This window comes from Manihot esculenta, chromosome 9 (assembly GCF_001659605.2).
Source record: "Manihot esculenta cultivar AM560-2 chromosome 9, M.esculenta_v8, whole genome shotgun sequence".
NCBI lineage: Eukaryota > Viridiplantae > Streptophyta > Magnoliopsida > Malpighiales > Euphorbiaceae > Manihot > Manihot esculenta.
The window spans coordinates 2,074,496-2,094,241 of record NC_035169.2 but is presented as its reverse complement, the minus strand read 5'-3'; the positions used below and the strand labels follow the sequence as shown (position 1 = coordinate 2,094,241).

Below are 19,746 nucleotides of genomic sequence, written 5' to 3'. Positions count from 1 at the left end.
ATGAATAATCCTGCAATTTCAATCTAAACCACATCGTCTCTACCTGCCACTGCACTTGCTCCTCTTCCTTTCTCTCTTCTTATTGACAGCATCATCAAAATTTACTTAGAGATAATGGCTCTAATATCTTGCAATTCATTCTTGAAGACCCGGGCATTTCTACTCTTCCACAAATGCTACGACTGGAAAATCAATAACTGAGTCAAGAATTTGCCATCAGGTAGAATTTCCGCCAAGGATTCTTGGAGCAAGATAATAGCCTGATTTAACTGAATATCTGCCTTGTCTGTTATAATGTCATATCAATTTGTCTTCCCTCTGAAAAAAATGTGAGGAATAGAATGGCAAAAAAAAAAAAAAAAAAAAAAGAATGTCCAGAATGTTTGAACCTCCTCTGCTGCAAAATATCCTCCTCCTAGGAATTGTTCCCACCCAATGAGCGCCATTGTCATGGCCCCGAAACTTTGGAATCCAACCATCATTTTTATGATCAATGACTTCTCTTCATCCTACCTACCAAAGGATGCTCTCTATCCCCATCATAGTCTATTGCTAGAATTAACTACAAGGATGAGCGAAAGAAAATATTTTCTTTGACTACTCGAGAGAGAAGATTGGATACTAAAGGTTTCTCCCTCTTTACTTAGCCAGTAGCCAGTAGAGCCATATTAAAGCCCTCCACCTTCTTTAGCTTTGGGTTCATACATGTTAGATCATGATGTCCAACGAACCTGTTTGCTTATTAAATTGTTGGTCCTACCAAAAGTTAGATAGCATACTAATAATTCTTCTATAAACAGTGGAAAGAAGTTTAGAACATAAACCAACAAAGCTAAGGTTACAGATTTATTTTTTCCATCCTTTGGTAATTATAGACTTACTATTGATCACCATTTTTAAAATTTTAAGACATCGAAAATCAGTTTAGAATGTGATCCAATCTAGCAAAGTCATAAATCCCACATAATACAACACTGTAAAGTATCACCAGGTGAGAAAAAAAACACAGGACTGGTACTGCAAGGTAGAGGCAACAAAAGATCAAACGCATCTTCCAGACGTCTTAAACAGCACCCTGTGTAGTGTGCGTGATCAAGATCAATAAACAATATGTGTGATACTTTTAAACTGTACCAAAAAAATAAAATTAAAAAAAAAATTAAAAACCTGTATTAGGTAACAAATTAGATTTATAAAAAATAGTTATCGATTTTTTTATTGAATAAGAGTGTTTATATATAAATTATAAAGTTACGTTAAAACAACAAATTATTTTTTTTTAAATTTTTATCTATTAATTAGTATTAATTAATTTTATAATTTTATAATTTATTTTAATTATGTACAGAGAGTTCGCACTATAAGATATTGTATTTAATTTTGAAATCTAGAGGTGCTCTGTTGCTCTCTTAGTTGAATAGGTAGAAGCCACGTGATATTTTGCCTTTGTTTCTCTATGAAAATCATTTCACTATTTTGTTTCTCTTTTCTTCTGCTTGCCTTTGTTTTCAACTTGTTATAAGTTTGTTTTCAGCTTGTTATCATATGGCGATGAAACATTATTATAAGCTTGATTTTAGCATCTTGTCACCCTATATACCATTCGATATATACATCTCCTTTTCATTCCGAAAGTGTTTTGGGGAAGTTGGGCTCTCTTGCTCTTTAAGAATTTTTCTTTGGCATGGGGACTTGAAAGTGAGCTTCAAAAGATTAAAGAGAATTTGGAAGTCATCAAACCCGTGCTTTTGGATGCAGAGCAGCAGCTGTCGCAAAATCCTTGGGTAGAGATTTGGCTGGAGAATCTCAAACAAGTCCTATACGATGCAGAAGATGTAGTGGATGATTTTGAATATGAAGCCTTGAGAAGGAAAGTGACTCGGAAGGTACGCCGATTCTTTTCTAGCCCTAATCCACTCGCATTCCACTTTAAAACGGGACACAAAGTAAAGAAAATTAGGGAGAGGATAGATAAAATCGCAGCTCTTAAGTCTAAGTTTGGTCTGACTGAGCGGATTTTTCATAGACATGTGATTCATAAGAAGAGGGAGATGACCCACTCCTTCATAGATGCTTCTAATGTCATTGGGAGGGAAGAAGCTAAATTTACCATCATTGAAATGTTGTTGCAATTTGTTGATGGTGAAAATGTTATTTCCATTATTCCAATTGTTGGAGTTGGAGGTCTTGGGAAGACAACACTTGCTAAATTGGTGTACAATGATCAAAGGGTAGCCACTCATTTTTGAATTGGATCTATGGGTTTGTGTTTCAGATGTCCTTGAATTAGATAAGGTGATTATTGAAATTCTCAAATATGCATGTCTTGGTCAGAAATATGTAGATATGGATATAGACCAACCACAGAGAACTTTGCGAGAGACTTTAAATGGAAGGAAATATTTGATGATCCTAGATAATGTATGGAGCGAGGACCCCAAAAATGGCTTGATCTGAAAAGTCTGCTAATGGGAGGTTCTAATGGTAGTAGAATAGTAGTCACCACTCGTAGCAATCGTGTTGCTGAAATTATGGGCAAAGTATCTCCACACAATTTGAGTCTTCTTCATCACCAATATTGTTTATGTTTGTTTTTTAAATGTGCATTTTAAGTACAAGAAGGAAAACAAAATCCAAATTTTACAAGAATTAGGGGAGAAATAGTGAGAAAATGCAAAGGAGTTCCTCTAGCTCTGTAACTGATGAACGTGAGTGGGAATTTATAAGAGACAATGAGATATGGAAATTAGAGCAGAAGGAAAATGATATATCGCCTGCTAAAATGATATATTGCATGCTTAAGATTAAGCTATGAACATTTACCATCTTACTTGAAAAGATGCTTTGCATATTGTTCCATTTTCTAAGGATTATGAGTTAATAGACATTGATTTGGTATATTTATGGATGGCAAATGGACTTGTTCAATCTTCCAATGAGAATCAAGAGTTTGAAGATGTTGGCTTGCGCTATTTTGAAGTGTTGTGTTCTAGGTGTTTCTTCCTGGATTTTTCTGAATATGGTGGTAACGTTAGATGCAAAATGCATGAACTAATACATGATCTAGCATTATCCATCACACAGAATGAATACTCAATGTTTATCGGCAGCACTCAACAATTTGCCAAGAGTCTTCGACATGTATCTTTTCCTTATCCTGAATCACTTTCCAAAGTTGTTCCTAAATCCTTACAAAACTTGGATTGCATGCGAACCATTTGTTGTATAAATGAAAGAGGAGATGGAATAAGTAGTGAAGTGTTCAGTAGGACATGTTTCTCAAGATTTCAGTACTTGAGAGTCTACCATCAAAAGACTACCTAATTCAATATGTAAGGTACAAAGCTTGCAAGTTCTACTACTATTTGGATGTTGGAACCTTAAAGAGCTGCCCAAAGATATAAAGTGCATGATTAACCTTAGATTGCTCTGGGTAACTACGCATCAAAAGTGTTTCTCAATGGGCGGAATAGGTTGCTTGAAGGCTCTTCGATCTCTTTTCATTACTGAATGTCCGAATCTGGAATATTTGTTTGAATACATGCTAGGTCTCCAAAAGCTCCGAAGATTGGCCGTCTCTAGTTGTAGAAGTTTGATCTCTTTGCCACGAAGTATAAAATGCCTAACAGCATTAGATAGTCTTTGTATTGAAGATTGTAAAAACCTTGATTTGAGAATGAAGGAGAAGACACTCAATTCAGGCTACACAAATTAGAGTTAAGAGAGTTGCCAAAATTAGTGGACTTTCCACAATGGCTTATTCAAGGATTTATTAATTCTTTAAAAGTGTTAGAAGTTGCTTACTGTGACAACCTCAGAGAATTGCCAAATTGCCTACAGAACATGGCGTGCCTTCAAGAGCTCCAATTCATAGATTGTACGAAGCTAAACAATAATCCTTTATGAAAAGTAGGTGAGAGTTAATGTATAATACTATGATCCAAAAATACTTAACAATTTGTGTGTTATTTTTAATATTAAGAGTTACTCTATTTTTAAACCAAGTAGATATATATTCTTTATAACAAATTGAACGTATTAGAACTGATATTATAAGAATAACTAAATTGTATCAAACTGAATTTATTTAATTATTTGTATTCTAATTCAATTTAATTATTTGTATTCTGATCAACATAGTGCTGAAACTGATCGAACTGAAATAATATAAAAAAATAATATTATATATATATTTTTAAATAATTTGTCATATTATAATAAAATTATATAATTTCAATAATATATTTTATATCTTACATATTTTCAAGATGATCTCATCATTTATATTATTAATTATATAAAGAGTACAACTTGTTAGCACTAAAACACCAGTCCAAAGCATTTGTGGTATTTTCGTTAATCTAGACAACAAAACAAAATAATGTTGTAAAAATGCTTTCAGTTTTAAACACATCTAACACTAACAAAATGAATTCCCTCAAAGCAGTAGCTCTCTCAATGCAAAATCAACTTTAACCTTCACATATGCTAAAAAAGATGCTTTTGAATTTAAAAATAAACCATGTTTCTCATAATCAATAATTTCTCAACCTCTGCTCTACTAGATTAACCCACCAAAAAGGATTATCACTACAATTATCTGCGGCAGCAAACAGATTCCAAATAACAAAAAATAACAACAACAAATCCTGCAAACTTTAGGAATAACTTCATCGCGCAGCTTGTGCCTGTGCATGTTCTAAAAGTTGACCGACTAACTTGTAAGTACGCCCCGATATTGCCTTGGTGTGATCTATCAACTGTTCATACCTGAATTGAGGGAAATTTCCTAATTGCATTTTAGTCGTTAAGAAAAATAAAGAAAAGAAATCAACAAACATAGATAGAGTGCAAAAGAATTATAACAAGAGAAGATAAGAGCAAGATAGAAGGCACTGAAAAAGACTAGAAGAACACAAGTGCTATTATTTACAAATCTATCTGTAATCTTACACATTGGGCTGATTAGGCTCCATGATAACAGTTCCTGATTGCGAATCAATCTTAGCATCAAGCTTTGAGTTTCTAATAAGATTTGCAATCCATCTCTCAGCCTCCTCATAATTCAGGTTCAATTTCTCAGCAAGGACTCTGCGATGAACAGTTAATTAATTTCATTTACCAAAATAAAGGAAAGGAACCATAAAATTATTCCAATTCCCTAACCCTTTGTTTGGCATAATTTATTTTACAAGAAAAGAATTCAAATAAATTCTTACAAAATTATGCATGATTTCAACATCTTTTAAATGAAAAGTTTCAAGTTAAAAAGAACTGAATTTCTTTCTTTTCAATCAAGAAAATTAAAATCAAATAAATTACATTTTTATAAAATTCTTCATTCCAAATGGAGAATTGTCAAATGTTTTCATTTGTGAAGTAACACTTCACTAAAAGCATCCAGTATGTACTTACCCCATGTTAATACGTTGATGTATACGGCAATAAGTCTCAAAGATAAATAGGCGAGCATTTTCAAGGAACTCATCTCTCATAGGCACAGTAGAAAAGTTGCTGTCTTCAACTCGTTTTCCAAGGAATGGATCATTTAAAATCACCTATAATGTAGCAACAAGATATATAACATACAAAAATGACTCAGCTCAGAAGAACTAATGATTAAATCTACCAGTAAGACAAGCTACAACCTCGCACACTCCCTCACTCTCAAAGCCCCCCCCCCTGCCGTGCCCCCAATCCACATTAAAAGAATTTGGGAAAAAAATGAGAAGTGAAAAAAAGAAAAGGACCAAACAGGAAAAAAAACTCTTTGCTAAGAAAGCATGCTATGGTAATGTCACCGTGATGCCAACCATGTCGTCTCATTTCCCAGTCCAATTCACATACCCCAACCTTTTTTTATAAAAAAAAGGTAAAATGAGAGAGAGAGGGGGGGGGGGGCGGAGAGAGAGAGAGAGAGAGAGAGAGAGAGAGAGAGAGTACAGGTCATCTGGGAAAAGTGGCCTTTCAGTGAGGACAATAACTTGAATTTTGTTGTTAGCCAAACAATCACATTAGGCAATAGAAAGCTTACCTCCTCACACTCTCTCATCTTCTTTTGTGCCCCATCAAAATCATAATTAACGTACACACATGCTAAAAACTCTGTGATGGGATCTTTATATGATTGCTGCTCTTGCTGAAGCACTTTTATAAAGTCTTTGAATTGTGGTCGTCTCCTTTTGTTGACAATGAATGCAGTCGATAGGTACCTCAAAAGATGGGGAGCATTGGTTTGAATGGCATTGAGATACCTGAAAAAGATTATAGAAAATATATAAGAAATTAAGTATAATAAAAAGCAAAAGATTTAAACAATACATAAAAATAAATATTATGTGGTCTTGCTCAACAACACACTGCTGCATGGTTTGAAGCATAGGACAGCTTAAATTATCTCCACTAATATCTCTTCCACCATAGATGAGGCCAAAAAAAAAAGCTAAGATCCAGTGGAAAAAAAAAATTATCAATTATCATACAACATATCAGAGCAGTAAATTTAGACATGCACGGAATCCATAATTGCATTTTCGGAATATCCATTAAGTACAATGCATGCTGCCGGTCAGATCATATATAGTACAAGCTTGACAATTTATAAAACTACTCTTAAAATGTCAATTGGCCAAGTGGTCAAAAAACCAGAAGACCAGTCAATAAAAAGCTAAAGACACTCAAGAAATTATTTAAGAGATGAATCAAGTCAGAGAAATTCAACAAATGCTAAAACACAGAGAAAAGAAAAAGATAAATCATACTTGTCCTGATTAAACAAATCAATAATCTGTGTTCTTCCATTGTCATGATTGAAAAAGATGAAAAGACTCCAATGCATCAACCATATTCGACTTTGCATCTGATTCAATGGTGACGAGAAACTCTGAAACGTAAAATCACAGCCAGTGAGCATATCAATTCCAAAACAACAAAAATAGTAAATCATGATACGGGGAAAAGTAGATCCAATAAAACCACCTTTGAATCAATTATTTCTTTCAACCTATTAAGTTCTTCAAGAGCAATATCCCAGTTTTGCATCAATATCTCAGCTGCCAACTTCCCCCACAGTGCACTCAGACTCCTTTCACTGTTAGTGCACAAGGCCCTGTACTGATACAGGTAGTCAGCTGCACCAGAGTAGTTTCCACATTCAAACTGAAATTTGGCATACTGATATAGTGCCTCAATCTGCTTTGGACCAATCTGATAATGAAGCATTACCACCATTTCATGAGTGCATTGGAGAGTATGAATAACTATATCTCTTAACCAACAAACCCTTATGCCATTTCATGAGTGCATTCTCAAGAGTAAGATAACTAAATCTCTTAACCAACAAAACCCTCCCAAAAAAAGTAGCAGTAGGAGGGGGTTAGGAAGAAAAGAATTACTTGAAGGTAACGTCCAAGAACTTCTATGATGAAATTATGCAAGAGACTTATCAATAGCAACACCAATGTGCAATCATTGGATGATTTGGATCTAATAATGACTTTGGAATGCATAGAAGCTATATCACTATGACACAAGTTGAAGAAAAAGTGGAATTCAGGTAAAATTAAAAGCTTTCACAATCCACTTGTATTGAAAAATTGAGTCTTTCAATACAGACGCAAGGGAGCTTTTGGATTCAGCAATTTCTTTTGAACTCAACAATAACACCACATCATTTCATCCCAATAAATATGACGCCTGAATTAGCATAACACTTCAATTACAATAATGCCAGTTGCATAACACACTTCAAAAACTCAAACAAGATTAAACCAAAGTAGGTTTAGGAGCAAGAAACAACACTCATACCAATTCTAAATTACATTACAATCACCCATTACTAAAGCATAAATTGAAATTGAAAACCTGGAAGCGGTCATTAAGCATCTGAAGATTGTACTGTTTGTCCGCTCGCAACTCCTGCACAGCGTTCGCATTCTGCAAAAACGCCACAAGAGGGGCCGCCCCCTCCTCTAGGGCCTTCAATCTCGCTACCACTTCCGCTCTCCTCTCAATCATATCTAACAAAAACCCACCCAGACACATCACATAAGCATCATATATAGAGCGCCCAAGGTCAGAAAAGATGAAATTTGTAGTTACCTTGAGGGACGTCTTCAGTGTGGTAGAGGCTCTTGTGGATATCCATGGCGTAATCGACCATGTTAGTTTTGCTCAAGAGCTCGATTTTGGACTTGAAGATCTGATCCTCTGGGTATAGCTGTCGTTCTTGGAGAAACTCCAAGAGAGGGAATACCAGGTGCCTGTCCAGATTCGGTGCAATTCTCGGAGTTAGATCGTAAGTAGCCATTGTTGCTCTGGGGTGGTGCTGATGTTCGTATTTCCTGTGTATTGAAGGTGCGGAAAGGAGAGAGACAGAATTAGGGTTTTTTAGGTAGTCATGGAGTTCGTTGGAGCCAATATAAAAGCCATCCCTTCTAAATTTTAGATAAATTACACGGGAATTTACATATTACAAAACTAACGTCACTCATTAAATTTTTTAATAAAATAGTTCTTAATTAACCACTAAAATTTTTATTTTTTTTAATAAAAAAATATCTTTTTAAGTAGTTAAATTTTTTTAAAAAATTAAAAAAATGGCAACTATGAAAGCATTAGGAAAATTTTTTCTATGTTTTAAGTTTTAAGGTTTTGGGATTTATTTGTATTATTATTTTTTTCTAATTAAATGAGGGTAATTAAGTTTTTTTTTTCATAATAACTAATGGAAGAATAGTGGCTAAATAGAAGACATCCTTGCTAATTAATGGAATTAAATTATAAGAATTTTTTTAATATAATTTTAAAAATACAGTAATATTTTAATTAATTAAATTAAATTTCATGATAATTTACCTAATATAATATATTAATATATGTACCCTTAGATGCGATAGGGATATAATTTGAGAAAATTATAAATTTACAAAGAAAATTATTATTTACTTTTTACACTAAAAAACTCATTAATTTTAATTAATTTTAATCCTTGATAACTAAAATTTTCAAACATCAATTTATATCAAAATTTTATAATAATTTTATATTAAATAATTTCTCTTACTATATAAAATCTTAATTCCTAAATTTCTTAAACGTGAATTTATATTATATATTTTATAATAGTCTCAGATTAAATATTTTTTTAACTATATTAAAATAAGAAATTTTGATACAATTAACAAATTATTTTTTTAAAATTTATATAATTTTTTTAAAATATATTATAATTAATAAATGATAGAGAAAATATTTAATACGATGTTACCATAAAATGTGAAATAATTGTATTTTTAAAGTATTATCCGGTTAATAAAATAGTTATTCTGTTAAAATTTATTATTCGATTATAATAATATAATTTTTTGAATTAAAAGTTAAAATTTGAGAAACTGCATTATTATAATCCACCGTGAATTTTAATAGAATAATTATTTTATTAACAAAATAAAATTTTATGAGCTAATAATTATTTCACATTTTACAGCAATATTGTATTATATAATTTTTTCTGTTATGTTAATATTAGTATAAGTATTTGTGTTTTTTCCATACACCAACCAATTGTAATATATTCAATAAAAATATATAAAAATTTTGGAAGATAATTTATTAATTTGTATCAAAATTACTTATTTTAGTATAATTGAGAAAAAAATTTAATATAAGACTTATAAAATATTTTGATATAAATTAGTTTTTAAGAAATTTAGGAATTAAAGTTTCCAAATTTATATAGTAGAGAAATTATTTAATACAAAATTATTATAAATATCTTGATATAAATTGGTATTTAAGGAATACATTAATTTAAAATTTAAAATTAATTGAATTTGAGAAATCAACTAATAAGTTTTTTTTATACTACATGGACTAGATAGTAATTTTATGAATAAAATTATTGTCGGATTATATACCTTACCATAAATTATATCACATTCTAAAACTCTGAGATAGGAATGGACACCTTTCAGGAATGGGGCACCATTAGTCTTTTTCAGAGTTAGGATAAGTAGTTTCAGGGGAGGTGTTAAATTGATTTCAACGAGTCAATTTAATTCCGAACTATATTTTATAAAATCCACTTGTAGAAGAGCATTTTAAATTATGTTTACACGTTTTACTTTATATTGTATATAAAGTTAAATATATTGAGAACGAGATAAAATAAAATAATAATATTCTAATAATTCAAATTTTAATAAGCAATCCATAAAAAAACTCGAAATAGAGAGTGAGTTGGAGCATGTTACGTTATGAAGGTATTTTGAGGTTTCCCAATGTGCTATCTTGAGTTGCTTACCAAATTCGACGTGCTTATCTAAATGATAAACTCTTAAAATTAAATTGAAATATAGTTAAGACTTTAGCAGGTTAAATAATAGTTTTGGAAAGTTAATAAGTTAAATTAAATCCTAATATTTAAAATAAAGTAAGAATATATCCTAGCCACCATTTGTCTTTCAAATGCACTTAAAAATATGAATAAGCTAAAAACAAAAGTTGTCTTCAAAGTTCCTCCGTAGAAAAACGATGTGAGCTTTCTTCATTTTCCATCAAATTTATGTCAATTTCTCCATGAAATCTAAAACTTTATTCGATCAAATTTGACGAATGTCGAATTCATCAAATTTATGTCAATTTCTTCATGAAATTCAAAACTTTATCCATCAAATTTGATGAGTGGCGAATCCGTTAATTTAAAATTCCGAACTTGTAGATAGGATAAATGAGTATTAATCTCGCATAAACCTTAATCATATTTAATTTAGATGACCAATTTAAAAAATAAGAGTAGTTTAATACAAAAAATGAGAAGAAGAATTTTTTTTTTATAAAAGTAGTTTTGTAACTTAAAAGAAAAATAATAAATAATGCGAAATTTGATAAACAAATAATTAATTAAAACTTTCAGCTGAAGGTAATCGGTATTTTACAGTTAAAAGAAATCCATGTTATTATCTATTATTTGGTTATAGGAGTAAAACACGCCAATCCCACCAATTCTTTCTTATGAATTCGCAAATTAATTCTTAATTAACTAATAAACCCAACACGCATGTAAATTTAATTGGTCAACAGCATGAGAAGAATTTAAACTTGATTAATAAAAACACACAGTTTTATTTAAATCAAATCTACTCATTCTTTGATAGATTAATTGCTACTTGTTATTAACCCAATTAAATAATTACAAATTTAATTAGATTAATTAGCAATATGTAGTTTTCCGAAGAAATTCAATGGATCTCTTGAATTCTCAAGAAAACAACAATGGAGGTGGTGTTTCTCGAATTCAGAAATTAACAGAAAACAGAAATAAAATGAAAATAATTGAAGCACATAACCCCACAACTTGAATAAAACCTCAATTCAAATTAAATTTCAACTGAAAATAATTGTTTAGCCTCGCCATAATAAAATTACAAAAAGAAAAAGAAAAGAAGAAGATGGAGGGCGGCAACAAGAGAGGAGAGGAGAGGAGAGGAGGGAGAAAGGGAAAAAAAAATATGATCCTACATTTAATTCTAGGAGTCTTGTATAGGTACAAAAAGATAAAATTTAAAAATTTAAAATAAATTCTACTATTTTTATCTTATCCCTGTCCTAATCTGATTATATTTGATCCAATTTGAAACTTATGTTATCATTGTTTAGGTGGCAAAATTTGCTGAGGTGGCGCTTTTTGAAACTTCCGCCTTGGGCCACAGGTTCCGGTATAAAAATATTTTAATTCAGTCTTTTTTCATTTATTTTCTCAATTTCTGCTCAAAAATATGTCTCAACTTAAATTCTAAGTAAAATTAAATATTTATATTAAAATTATAGCAAAAATATGAAATTAAATAAAAAAAATTGAGTTTTACAACTTATCAACACCCCTTTCCTAAGACAAACAACTAAAGAAGAGTCATACATCGGAAGATTTCAAGTTCTAAAAGTTAGGATTCCAAGTTGTCTTAATTTGGAAGTCAAAGGAAATTGAAAAAAGTATATATAGGAAACTCCATCTTTTCATGTATTAATTTGACTAGTTTTAATGTTCTTCAATCGGTTGCTAAAATCGAAATTAACATAGATGAAAGAACTTCAAAGGAAAAGGAAGTGGCAAACGAGTAAAAATGGTGAACTAAATAACTTTGTTGAAAAGATTTGGTCTAATGGTGTTTTCAATTTTTCATTGATTTTTCTTTGATTATATTTAGAGTTTGATTTTAGAGGCTGGAAATATTATTCTGAATGTTTAAATGAGTTAAATGAATGATGGAATGAATTATGGAAGGTTTAAAAAAAATAGGTAAGCATAGAGATTTTGATTTAAACTTAGGTAAATTGAAACTCTAATTTGACAATCTATATTTAGAAGGTTGTAATTTATTATGTATTTGTTCAAATGAAGTACAACATGAACCAAAAAAAAGTTACGATAAAAGAATAAAACCTTGATGAGGAAATCGATATATGATTTTAGATTTAAAATAATGAAAAATATAAATCCTAAAGTTTAGCAGGATTAGTACATCTGAAACAATCTGTATTACTTGTGTTATAACTAAAGTTTTACTTACTGAAATTAAACAAATTAGTGCCAAATAAACCCTAAAAAATGACATAACATTTTGTAGAAGAAAAAAAAATCCAATTCTTGTATGCGTTTTTATGAAAATCAAATTCTTTTAACGAGTTAAATACCAACATTAAATTTGGAGTAGTAAGTACTTGTTTGAGTAGCTTGTAAAGAAAATTTCATATTTTAGTCTAGAGTGATTAAAATTAGGTTTACTATGTCTTGTTGGAAAATTAAGATAAAAATATAAAATTTTTATAAGGAAAAATAAGTCTTCTTATATTTATAAGATACTTGAAAATTTAAGACAAAATCAAGCAGAATGCAGCCTAATTGACAACAAATTGCAAAGAGTTAACATGCTCGCTTTTTTGGTAAAGATTACACACATGCTAGCTTTATACCCGTGCTGACTTATTAATCCAAATTTCTGTACACTAGGAGGTAAATATAAATGACCTTTATATGTCTTCTTGGAACTCAAAATTTTTATTCTGAATTTATTTGATGTACCATTGAAAATGCCAAGGCATTAGAACGGTGTATTAAATTTTTATGTTACTAATAGAATACCTTATACATGAAGTTGCAAAGGTTCTAATATAGATATTTTGATACGTTTGCTTAATTGACATGAAATGACACAGAATCATACATATACATATTCAGTTAATCTGACACATGATATTAAATATTATTAGCACTAGTAAACTCAGTAAGAACCGAAGTTGGTATAAGAATATAACATGTTATATATAAAATTTCACAATACTAAAAGCTATGGGTTCAATTGGTAAACTTTGAAAAAAAATAGAGGTAAATTTAAAATTTATTTGTATTTTTATGATAAATTACTTAAATGCCCTTAGAAATATATATATATATATATATATATATATAACAATATTTCCTTTTTTTCTGAAGAAATATATTTCTCTTCAAAAGATTTCCTGTTCTTTCCTTTCTCATCATTTCCCCTGTACAATTTCTCTTTATTTCCCTTGCATTATCTAAGTGCCCAAACAAAGAGTACAACTTGTTAGCACTAAAACACCAGTCCAAAGCATTTGTGGTATTTTCGTTAATCTAGACAACAAAACAAAACAATGTTGTAACAATGCTTTCAGTTTTAAACACATCTAACCAATAATTTACACTAACAAAATGAATTCCCTCAAAGCAGTAGCTCTCTCAACGCAAAATCAACTTTAACCTTCACATATGCTAAAAAAGATGCTTTGGAATTTAAAAATAAACCATGTTTCTCATAATCAATAATTTCTCAACCTCTGTTCTACTAGATTAACCCACCAAAAAAGGATTATCACTACAATTATCTGCAGCAGCAAACAGATTCCAAATAACAAAAAATGACAACAATAAATCCTGCGAACTTCAGGAATAACTTCATCGTGCAGCTTGTGCCTGTGCATGTTCTAAAAGTTGACCGACTAACTTGTAAGTACGCCCCGATATTGCCTTGGTGTGATCTATCAACTGTTCATACCTGAATTGAGGGAAATTTCCAAAACATAGATAGAGTACAAAAGAATTATAACAGGAGAAAATAAGAGCAAGATAGAAGGCACTGAAAAAGACTAGAAGAAAACAAGTGCTATTATTTACAAATCTATCTGTAATCTTACACATTGGGCTGATTAGGCTCCATGATAACAGTTCCTGATTGCGAATCAATCTTTGCGTCAAGCTTTGAGTTTCTAATAAGATTTACAATCCATCTCTCAGCCTCCTCATAATTCAGGTTCAATTTCTCAGCAAGGACTCTGCGATGAACAGTTAATTAATTCATTTAGCAAAATAAAGGAAAGGAACCATAAAATTGTCCCAATTCCCTAACCCTTTGTTTGGCATGATTTGCAAGAAAAAATTCAAATAAATCTTTACAAAATCATGCATGATTTCAACTTCTTTTGAATGAAAATTTTCAAGTTAAAAAGAACTGAATTTCTTTCTTTTCAATCAAGACAATTAAAATCAATTAAATTGAATAAAATTCTTCATTCCAAATGGAGAATTGTCAAATGTTTTCATTTGTGAAGCAACAATTCACTAAAAGCATCCAGTATGCACTTACCCCATGTTAATACGTTGATGTATACGGCAATAAGTCTCAAAGATAAATAGGCGAGCATTTTCAAGGAACTCATCTCTCATAGGCACAGTAGAAAAGTTGCTGTCTTCAACTCGTTTTCCAAGGAATGGATCATTTAAAATCACCTATAACGTAGCAACAAGATATATAACATACAAAAATGACTCAGCTCAGAAGAACTACCGATTACATCTACCAGTAACACAAGCTACAACCTTGCACACACCCTCACCCTCAAAGCCCCCCCTGCCCTGCCCCCAATCCACATTAAAAGAATTTGGGAAAAAAATGAGAAGTGAAAAAAAGAAGACCAAACAGGAAAAAAAAACAAAAAAAGCTCTTTGCTAAGAAAGCATGCTATTGCAATGTCACCGTGATGCCAACCATGTCGTCTCATTTCCCAGTCCCATTCACATCCCCCAACCTTTTTTTAGGAAAAAAAAAAAAGGAAAACGAGAGAGAGAGAGAGAGAGAGAGAGAGAGAGAGAGTAAAGGTCATCTGGGAAAATTTGCAGCCTTTCAGAGAGGATAATAACTTAAATGTTTTTGTTAGCCAAACAATCACATTAGGGTATAGAAAGCTTACCTCTTCACACTCTCTCATCTTCTTTTGTGCCCCATCAAAATCATAATTAACGTACACACATGCTAAAAACTCTGTGATGGGATCTTTATATGATTGCTGCTCTTGCTGTAGCACTTTTATAAAGTCTTTGAATTGGGGTCGTCTCCTTTTGTTGACAATAAATGCAGTTGATAGGTACCTCAAAAGATGGGGAGCATTGGTTTGAATGGCATTGAGATACCTGAAAAAGATTATAGAAAAAATATAAGAAATTAAGTATAATAAACAGCAAAAGGTTTAAATGATACATAAAATTAAATATTATGTGGTCTTGCTCAACATCACACTGCTGCATGGTTTGAAGCATAGGACAGCTTAAATAATCTCCACTAATATCTCTTCCACCATAGATAAGGCAAAAAAAATAAAAAACAGCTAAGATCCAGCAAAAAATATTTGAAAAATTTATCAATTATCATACAACATACCAGAGCAGTAAAGTTAGACATGCACAGAATTTATAATTGCATTTTTTCCTCTCTTATAAGGGGAATATCCATTAAGTACACTGTGTGGTGCCAGTCAGATCATATTCAAGAAATGGACTATTGCCCACTAGCAAAAAGACACTCAAGAAATGGTTTAAGAGATGAATCAAGTCAGAGAAATTCAACACATACTAAAACACAGAGAAAAGAAAAGGATAACTCATACTTGTCCAGATTAAACAAATCAATAATCTGTGTTCTTCCATTGTCATGATTGAAAAAGATGAAAAGACTCCAATGCATCAACCATATTCGACTTTGCATCTGATTCAATGGTGACGAGAAACTCTGAAACGTAAAATCACAGCCAGTAAGCATATCTATTCTAAAACAACAAAAATATTACATCATGAAACGGGGAAAAGTAGATACAATAAAACCACCTTTGAATCAATTATTTCTTTCAACCTATTAAGTTCTTCAAGAGCAATATCCCAGTTTTGCATCAATATCTCAGCTGCCAACTTCCCCCACAGTGCACTCAGACTCCTTTCACTGTTAGTGCACAAGGCCCTGTATTGATACAGGTAGTCAGCTGCACCAGAGTAGTTTCCACATTCAAACTGAAATTTGGCATACTGATATAGTGCCTCAATCTGCTTTGGACCAATCTGATAATGAAGCATTACCACCATTTCATGAGTGCATTCTGGAGAGTAAGAATAACTATATATCTTAACCAACAAACCCTAACGCCATTTCATGAGTGCATTCTCAAGAGTAAGATAACCAAATCTCTTAACCAACAAACCCCTCCCAAAAAAAGTAGCAGTAGGAGGGGGGATTTAGGAAGAAAAGAATTACTTGAAGGTAACATCCAATAACTTCTGTGATGAAATTATGCAAGAGACTTATCAATAGCAGCACCAATGTGCAATCATTGGATGATTTGGATCCGATAATGACTTTGGACTGCATAGAAGCTATATCACTATGACACAAGTTGAAGAAAAAGTGGAATTCAGCTAAAATTAAAAGCCTTCACAATCCAGTTATATTGAAAAATTGTGTCTTTCAATACAGAAGCAAGGGAGCTTTTGGATTCAGCAATTTCTTTTGAACTCAACAATAACACCACATCATTTCATCCCAATAAATATGACGCCTGAATTAGCATAACACTTCAATTAAAATAATGCCAGTTGCATAGCACACTTCAAAAACTCAAACAAGATTAAACCAAAGTAGGTTTAGGAGCAAGAAACGACACCCATACCAATTCTACATTACATTACAATCACCCATTACTAAAGCATAAATTGCAATTGCAAACCTGGAAGCGGTCATTAAGCATCTGAAGATTGTACTGTTTGTCCGCTCGCAACTCCTGCACGGCGTTCGCATTCTGCAAAAACGCCACAAGAGGGGCCGCCCCCTCCTCTAGGGCCTTCAATCTCGCTACGACTTCCGCTCTCCTCTCAATCATATCTAACAAAAACCCACCCAAACACATCACATAAGCATCACATATAGAGCGCCCAAGGTCAGAAAAGATAAATTTGTAGTTACCTTGAGGGACGTCTTCAGTGTGGTAGAGGCTCTTGTGGATATCCATGGCGTAATCGACCATGTTAGTTTTGCTCAAGAGCTCGATTTTGGACTTGAAGATCTGATCCTCTGGGTATAGCTGTCGTTCTTGGAGAAACTCCAAGAGAGGGAACACCAGGTGCCTGTCCAGATTCGGTGCAATTCTCGGAGTTAGATCGTAAGTAGCCATTGTTGCTCTGGGGTGGTGCTGATGTTCGTATTTCCTGCGAATTGAAGGTGGGGAAAGGAGACAGATAGAATTAGGGTTTTTTAGGCAGTCATGGAGTTGGTTGGAGCCAATATAAAAGCCATCCCTTCTAAATTAATTAGTCTCTAATGTTAATTTTTATCTAATAAAATATTTCTCATTGACAAGAAAGTTTTATATTTTTTAATGATTGAAATACCATGTTAAGCTACTAATATTTTTTTAATTAAAAGTTATTTTTATTTATTATTTTAATAATAAAAAATTGATAAATTATTATTTTAATTTTTAAAATGAGTGAATTAATGATTTTGATCTATTACTATTATTTATTTATTATCATTATAAATAAATTTAATTTTTAAAATATAAAAATTGATAACTGTGAGAATAAAATTTTTTATACAATATCAATTTAATCAGACTTTAATTATAATATGTAAGTATAACATTAATTTTTAATTTTAATTAAATATAAAAAATTTTATATATAAAAATTAATTTAGACGAACTCCTAAACATTAAAAATTAATTTTTAAGTTTTAATTAAAAATAAAAATTAATATTTAATTTTTAAATCTGTGTCATTTTTATACTTACGTAATCTAAAATTAATTTTTTAGATAAATTAAAATTATTCATTATTAATTTTTATATAAAATTTTTATATTTTAAAAATTAAAATTATTCACTATAATAACAAGTAAAAAAAATAATGGATAAAACTCATAAATTCATTAATTTTTAAAAATTAAAATAATAATTTCTTAATTTTTATTATTAAAATAATAAATAAAAATAATATTTTATTAAAAAATATTGACCACCTAAAAAATTAATTTAGCCATTAAAAAATATAAAACATCTAAAGTCAATGATTAACTAACAGCAATTTGTACATTTTATTAATGAAAAAATTATTTTTGATTAATTTATTATTAAAAAATTAATAAGAGATTACTCTATAAATTTTAACAAATTTAGAGAAATTCATATAAATTACTCATTTATTAATTCATGTCTCAAGTTTAGCAAAATGAATTTAATTTATTTCTCACTAATTCAATCTCATAAATTTTTAAAATTAAATAATTATTATTTTAAAATTATATAACTAAATAATTTTTTCTTTTGAAACCGTAAAGGCAGATATAATATCTCATTTATTCTATATATTAATAATAGTTTAAATATATTAAAAAAAACTATTTTTTTTATTTGCAATCTCGTAGATTGTATTTTGTGGCCCTAACAGATAATAGTATGTGGTGAGTATTCGGTCAGTTCGATTTAAAATCAAATCGAATTGAATAAACTAAAAACTGAAATTTTAGTATTTATAAAAATCGAACCGACCGATTTTGATCAGAAACCGAATCGAATCGGTCTGATCCGATTCAATTCAGTTCGGTTTGATCAATTTCAATTTTTAATAATTTTTTTATTTTTTATATTTTATTTTTAATATTTTAAAATTTAATTAAAATATTTTAATTTTAATATAATTTAATTTCTCTACATTATTGAAAAAATATATTATTACCACTAATCGATTCGATTCGATTTTTTCGATTTTGTTCTAATCAAAATCGAACCGAATCGAAATAAACGAAATTTTTGAAATTAAAAACTAAACTAAAATATATAAAAAATCAAATTAAATTTTTAATTCAATTCAATCGATTTTTTTTATTTGAACCGAATACTACTCGTCCATACATAGTACTAAGATAAAACTTAAGGAAACGTCCGGAAGATACTAGCAACCAAGCCTATCAAAAAAACCCATACAGTAACCAAACTACTTGGCCCAAAAAAAACCATAATACAACCAAACTACCCAGCCCACCACCGGAAGGTCAGCAAGATTTTAACTGTTCCAGCGGCAAACACCCTGACGAACCAAACATGCCACTACCATGGAGAAAGAAATCACAGCCCAAGTAGCACACTGCATCACTCATAAAGATCACCATCAATAATCCAAACCATGTTGCAAGAACTCCAAACTGGAGAATTCAATCCACCCTAGCAAAGACAGTTGAATCCTCTTAATATTTAGTAACCACATACCTGGAAACACTTTTCTCTGTAGCAGTCGGAATTTATCACTCAAATATCCATGAAATTCTTTTTTATGGGCGAACAAATTTTCCATGACAGATTAGGATTTTATTTTTTCTCTAACTTTATCACGGAACCTATATATTTTATTGC

General features: G+C 30.8%; 3 protein-coding genes across 3 annotated transcripts; 1 reads left to right on the top strand and 2 right to left on the bottom strand.

Annotated features, from left to right (window-relative positions):
* Window positions 1-1,545: 1,545 nt before the first annotated feature.
* On the top strand, window positions 1,546-3,324 carry LOC110622652 (putative disease resistance protein RGA3). The gene is made up of 4 exons (XM_021767242.1): window positions 1,546-1,586; window positions 1,700-2,184; window positions 2,276-2,421; window positions 2,869-3,324. The coding sequence occupies exons 1-4, from the start codon at window positions 1,546-1,548 to the stop codon at window positions 3,322-3,324; spliced, it is 1,128 nt and encodes a 375-aa protein (XP_021622934.1).
* Window positions 3,325-4,486: 1,162 nt separating this feature from the next.
* On the bottom strand, window positions 4,487-8,424 carry LOC110622619 (eukaryotic translation initiation factor 3 subunit E). Its single transcript, XM_043960419.1, has 8 exons — window positions 8,101-8,424; window positions 7,864-8,018; window positions 6,979-7,206; window positions 6,762-6,883; window positions 6,035-6,254; window positions 5,416-5,558; window positions 4,954-5,091; window positions 4,487-4,770 (listed from the first exon to the last, which is right to left on the bottom strand). Exons 1-8 carry the CDS (start codon window positions 8,306-8,308, stop codon window positions 4,671-4,673), a joined length of 1,314 nt encoding a protein of 437 aa, XP_043816354.1. The 5' UTR covers window positions 8,309-8,424; the 3' UTR covers window positions 4,487-4,670.
* A 5,366-nt stretch (window positions 8,425-13,790) lies between these two features.
* LOC110622618 (eukaryotic translation initiation factor 3 subunit E) lies at window positions 13,791-17,625 on the bottom strand. Its single transcript, XM_021767189.2, has 8 exons — window positions 17,304-17,625; window positions 17,068-17,222; window positions 16,178-16,405; window positions 15,961-16,082; window positions 15,268-15,487; window positions 14,664-14,806; window positions 14,215-14,352; window positions 13,791-14,075 (listed from the first exon to the last, which is right to left on the bottom strand). Exons 1-8 carry the CDS (start codon window positions 17,509-17,511, stop codon window positions 13,976-13,978), a joined length of 1,314 nt encoding a protein of 437 aa, XP_021622881.1. The 5' UTR covers window positions 17,512-17,625; the 3' UTR covers window positions 13,791-13,975.
* Between the last annotated feature and the right edge of the window lie 2,121 nt (window positions 17,626-19,746).